At 42.9% G+C, this 6,077-nt stretch overlaps 1 protein-coding gene across 1 annotated transcript; it reads right to left on the bottom strand.

Moving 5' to 3' along the window:
- Positions 1-1,611: 1,611 nt before the first annotated feature.
- On the bottom strand, positions 1,612-3,676 carry LOC105007430 (leucine-rich repeat extensin-like protein 3). Its single transcript, XM_020044839.2, has 4 exons — positions 3,556-3,676; positions 3,387-3,431; positions 2,954-3,114; positions 1,612-2,760 (listed from the first exon to the last, which is right to left on the bottom strand). The coding sequence occupies exons 1-4, from the start codon at positions 3,608-3,610 to the stop codon at positions 2,014-2,016; spliced, it is 1,008 nt and encodes a 335-aa protein (XP_019900398.2). The 5' UTR covers positions 3,611-3,676; the 3' UTR covers positions 1,612-2,013.
- Positions 3,677-6,077: the final 2,401 nt, after the last annotated feature.

The following is a 6,077-nucleotide window of genomic DNA, read 5'->3' as shown; positions in this document are numbered from 1 at the left end:
GAAGAGTTTGACAATTTCACTGAGAATCAACTCATCAGTTTTGATCAGCAAGCCATGTGCATATGAAGGTATTGTGCAAATGGTAGACAGTCATACTTACTGTTTTACACATGCAATTAATTAAGCTTAAGTGAATACGAAATTCAAATCTGGTGTGAACAAGAAACAAATTGTACAGAGACTTTAACTTTTTTTTTGTTTTAAGAAATGTTATTTAAAGTTGAGAAAAACTGTAATACAAAATGTATTTCTGGATGACAGTGACAAGAAATTGACACAAATGTGTTGGATGCGTATGCAGTTGGAAGGTTGTGTTTCTGATTGTATTACTCTTGCAGCTAATTAAGTTCTGGGTTTCCAAGCTTATATGTATACATTTTTGTTAGTGGCCTCAGTGTAAAATCAAACCCAATGCTGGCTTTTCAAAAACCTTTTACTGAAGTTAGTAGACAAATGTAACCCAATACCAAGAAAAAACACGTTAAAATGAGGGAATAAGTTCAGGACTGTGGAGTCAGCATGGTTTCAATGTTTACTGGCCGGAGGTGAGTGTGTTTGCAGTTACCTTCCTTTTTGATGTAGTCGGGTGTCCTGCTGTGCTTTAGTAGTGTGTGAAGTGCATTAAACAGGGACATGTGTGGGTTTGGGAAGGGGGGCTATGACAGTCAGCATTTATTCAATATTAAAAGGTGCTGGATGTCGACAACCCCCAGCCTGTAGTTAGCAGTTTTTCATCAACGAACATCTTTTACCCAGCCACGTGGCACCAGTACTAGTCAGTTTTCTCCTGTACAGGAGTTTTCCATCTTACACATTTCAGGCTCACTCTGCTGCCACGTCCATCCATCCATCCATCTTCTTCCGCTTATCCGGGGCCGGGTCGCGGGGGCAGCAGTCTAAGCAGGGATGCCCAGACTTCCCTCTCCCCAGACACTTCCTCTAGCTCTTCCGGGGGGACACCGAGGCGTTCCCAGGCCAGCCGGGAGACATAGTCCCTCCAGCGTGTCCTAGGTCTTCCCCGGGGTCTCCTCCCGGTGGGACGGGACCGGAACACCTTCCCAGGAAGGCGTTCCGGAGGCATCCGAAAAAGATGCCCAAGCCACCTCAGCTGACCCCTCTCGATGTGGAGGAGCAGTGGCTCTACTCTGAGCTCCTCCCGGGTGACCGAGCTTCTCACCCTATCTCTAAGGGATCGCCCAGCCACCCTGCGGAGAAAACTCATTTCGGCCGCCTGTATCCGGGATCTTGTCCTTTCGGTCATGACCCAAAGCTCATGACCATAGGTGAGAGTAGAGTAGGTGCTGCCACGTTATCTCTTTAAATCTGTGATTTTCAAACCTCTGTGGATCCCAAGTAATTTCATGTACTGGTATTCCATCTGAATGAACTTCAGGAAATGCCCTTGACTAGTTGATTACGGTGAGGCAACAACAAAATTGTGAGATTGAGGCAGTGCCCAGGAGTTTGAGAACCACTGCTATAAATAACATGCAAAATGGATAAAAACTACTGGTATGTAGTAACAGAGTACAACAGAGAAACAACCCAGACCAAGATTTCTTTAAAATATTTATTTTTCATAATTGGAGTCAATATTAACTTGGTCGCTATCTTTTTGTCAGATTATAGAGGCTGTAAGGACATCAGCACACAGGATGATAATGCATCAACCATAGTGGGTCTTTATCACTGTTACAGCATCACCCGTTATAAGATTCACCAGCACATTGAGAACAGAATTACATGCTTTATTGCTCAAAGACCTCTAATAGGTATAACCTGTACTTTTTTGGCAGCATATACACAGGTGGCCAAAATGTAATCATTATTCGTACTGTAGTCTATTGGCCAATCACAATTTGTTTTCGCATCAGCTCTTCAGAATTATGCTTTCTGTGTATACACTTCCTTTGTTATTATACATTTTGAGGTGGGAAAAACAAGCCTTTGCTCTTCGCTGTTGAAACGCTCAAAGCACAAGGTAAACCCACAGCTTTTAGAGCATCAGTGTGCTTACTCACTACCACTATCTTCAGGGCCGTCGGCTGGAGGTGAGGGGTACTGGAAGCGGATCGGATCATAGAGTTCGTGCCCATAGCTGTAGGGGTAGCCATAGTAGGGATAGGCCACTTTTTTGGGGATGGGCGCAGGGGGAGGTGTGTGCAAGATTGGTTCCTCTTTAATGGGCGGTGGTGGTGGTGGTGGTGGGGGGGGTGGTGGTGGGCCAGCCTTTCCATGGAAGGGTCTGGGTGGGTGGTCTATTAGGCAGTCCGGGTCCCAGTAGGGATCGCAGTCATACTCCATGCCCTTGAAGGTCTGGATGAGGGCTGGAAAGGGAGCTGACTTTTTGGGGGTCGGGGGTGGTCGTGGCGGTGGGGCAGATTTGGCAATTATGGGGGGTGGTGGTGGAGGGAGCTTGTGGAGCTTGCAGGATGGGTGGAGGCGGGGGTCACAGAGTACGGGCATGGCCCCGGTGGGGAGGTAGACAATCTGGGGTTTGCAGAGCGGGTCCTTGGCATTGCACAGGTACACAACGTCAGTCTGGGAGAGGACCGGAGGGGGACTGGGCTGCGGGGCACTTTTTATCGGGGCAGGAGGAGGAGGAGATAGGGCTTTGCATTTTTTGTCCGTGGCTGGATCGCACATTTTGACGGTAGGCACTCCCAGCTTGTTCTGGAAGTAGGAGGCGTCAGGTCCGTATACGTGTTCAAGCTGTCTCATCTGTTGGTACAGCATCCTGATTCTGTCAATCTCATACAGCTTAAAAGGTGCAGAAGAGGTTGGGAAAAAAAGAAGGTTTTAGTCATTAATTACACAGATATCAAACAGTATGACAGCAGGACATCATGAATACAGAAACAAATTACCCATATTTTACCGTGTAAGTTGACCTCAACTGGCTATGCTAATTCAAAAGTGCTTCATAAGTTATTGATTTTGTTTTCTCTCTCACCCCCTCCGTATGTCCGATACTACTGTAGTAGCGGTAGTAAGCCTGGAAGTCTGGGCTGCCTCTGTACCATCTGGGTTCCACGTTGCGCTTTGCTCTCAAATGAGTTAGGAAGCCGTTAGCCTTTTCTGAATCAATACTCACAGCACTTACAGGGGTCAACTCTTTGGGGAGAGGTGGGTCGGATGAGAAGTGAAGGGAAGAACCCAAGATATGGGGGGAAGAACCCAGAATATTGGAGAACAATTACATTTATGAGGATATTTCCATTTATAACTAAAATTGTTGTATTGTTTCATTAACCATAAAGCATGCATTTTCAATGACTTGTGCTAGCAGGGTTGGAATTGACTTGTGCTAGCAGGGTTGGAATTACACAGAATGTCAATACACCTGAATGTAAAAAAGTGGAATGTAATTCCCAAAATATTTTTACCTTTGTGCTTGATGGCACTCAGCAGAGACTTTGCCTCCAGCCAAACTGCAGAAGATACACACCAGACACATCATTACATTTCCAGATGGAATATCCTATTTACTAAAGACATTCATTCAGTCATTTTCAATTGCCTAAACTCATGTAATGTAAGAGAAAGTTATCCCACCTGGGAGAACCATCATACAGCATGTAGCCCCCACCAACCACAATGGAGAAATCATTTTGGCCACCTGCAAACCGGCATCTACATTTTATCACTTGAGTACTTGATTTAAAGATATTGACGTAAGATGTGCATTTAATCTATAAGTTTAAAATGAACTAAATAATGTATGAACTAAATATGTATGTTATGTTGTTTTCATTTCCTAGTGGAAATCAACATACTATTTCTTTTTGAAATTGATAAAGATCATGTAAATACATGCATTTTAGTGAGCAGTTAGAAAAATCACATATTTTGTTAGTCATGGTATTGAATAGAAAACATGGAGTATACATGTTAACTATGATGAACAATGTTATTATGTGCTATAGAAGAAGCTCTGTACTCACCTATGCATGGGTTCTTTACTGTAACAGTGAAGTTAGGTGTTATAAATATAGGTCTCCACGTTAGTGACTAACGTGCAAGCGCCTGTCCAATCGCATCACAAAACCATTAAAACAATTATATTGGCCCAACCTTGATTTTAAATAGAGCCTCAGGTGCCAATTAAGACTAAAAAGCTTCTGGACTTGAGCGGCAAAGTCATAAAGTTCCAACTTCAAATGGAAATTCACAGTTGAGTCTGGGAGGAAAGCAACACCTGCAGAGTAGAAATAGGGCATCCTAGGGGGAAACCTTGCAAAAAGAAACTTAAAGGCGTGTTCACCAGAGCACAGCATCAATATCTACGCACCCAAATAATCTGCAGTAAAATGAAGCCTACATAGAAATGAAAACAAAATGTGCGGTATACAAATGGGCATCATAGTTTGTGCATTTGTGTTGAAATCAGAATAACTGCTCCAATACATTCCCCCTCTGACCAAACCACTCTTAAAAAGGTAAATGGGACAGCTGTTTTTCCTGGAAATTGCACATTTCTATTTGTAGTTCAAACTAATGGTTTCATCTGGAATCAAATATATCCCATTTTGATGGGTTATTAGTACAGTCCTGACCCTTAATTCTAATTTTAACAGTTTTTTAAAAATATATTTTCCAGGCATTTCTAGGCATTCTTTCACAAGACATTGGGGAAAGACACATTTTGCTGAAAGAGTAGTGCGCATGATTCAAATCCAAACTGCATGAGTAAATATTCAAAGAAGGCAGCAGGTCATTACCCATTTGAAAGAAATACTGAAAATGTCACTTCCATTTTTCTTTATCGTAGGGAAGTAGTAAGCGCCATTCTGTGACAGGTATATCATTTAGATGAGGATTACAAACACTTGGCTGGGTGACATGACATGATATGGTCCTATTGTAATGAAACAACTGCAGCATATCTTAGAGGCTTCCCACTTTAAGTCTATTGTCAAATTCCTTGACTTTTCCCTGACTAAAAAGCTGAATTTCCATGTCCTATAATGAATGGAAAAATAAGCAGCCTTTGTGCAGAGCACCGAGCAAATAAAAACCGTGCCCACAGTATTTTAAACACATCAATTTGCAAGCTTTATTCACTAGTTCACAGAAGTTTTCAATACAAAGCTACGTTTTCACTGCTTAAGCATACACCGATCAGCCATAACATTATGACCACTGACAGGTGAAGTGAATAATACTGATAATCTCGTTATCATGGCACTTGTCGGTGGGTGGGATATATTAGGCAACAAGTGAGCATTCTGCCATCAAGGTTGATGTAAAAAATGGGAAGCGTAAGGATCAGTGTGATGCTTTGGGCAATGTTCTGCTGGGAAACCTTGGGTCCTCCCATTCTTGAGGATGTTACTTTGACACATACCACCTACCTGAGCATTGCTGCAGACCATGTGCACCCTTTCATGGCGCAGCGGTATTCCCTGATGGCATTGGCCTCTTTCAGCAGGATAACACACCCTGCCACAAAGCAAAAATGGTTCAGGAAGGGTTTGAGAAACACAACGTGTTCAAGGTATTGACTTGGCCTCCAAATTCCCCAGAACTCAATCCAATCGAGTGTCTATGGAATGTGCTGGACAAACAGGTCCGATCCATAGAGGCCCCACCTCACAACTTACAGGACTTAAAGGATCTGGCTGCTAATGTCTTGGGGGGGACGGGGGGGACAGGACGGGACGACGACCTACACAATATTAGGCAGATGGTCATTATGTTATGCCTGATCGGTGTAATGCACAATTATGATCATCATTAAGACGATGCACCTGTCGGCTTCATGTAGGTAGCATGCTTCTTAGTTTGCATGGCTGCTAAGTGCTCCCTCTCCCATATTTGATAGATCAATAGTTTTACAAAATTTACATTTAACTTCACTGTCATCTACTTTTAACATGGTCCTTGAAATCAAAATGAAGCTAAAGCTCTTGAAATTAAAATGTTTCTGGCATGTTTGCCTTTGTTAGCAGGTACAGGAGAACACATCTTGGCTGAAGTGATTGCCTGTTAAAGATAAAGGGATGCTGAAAAATTAAGTAGCCTAACCATAACAATACAGGAAATACATGAAATAACCCAATAAAGAATACGGCATG

This window comes from Esox lucius, chromosome 4 (assembly GCF_011004845.1).
Source record: "Esox lucius isolate fEsoLuc1 chromosome 4, fEsoLuc1.pri, whole genome shotgun sequence".
In the NCBI taxonomy this organism is placed as follows: Eukaryota; Metazoa; Chordata; class Actinopteri; order Esociformes; family Esocidae; genus Esox; species Esox lucius.
This window is presented reverse-complemented; position numbering and strand designations above follow the sequence as displayed.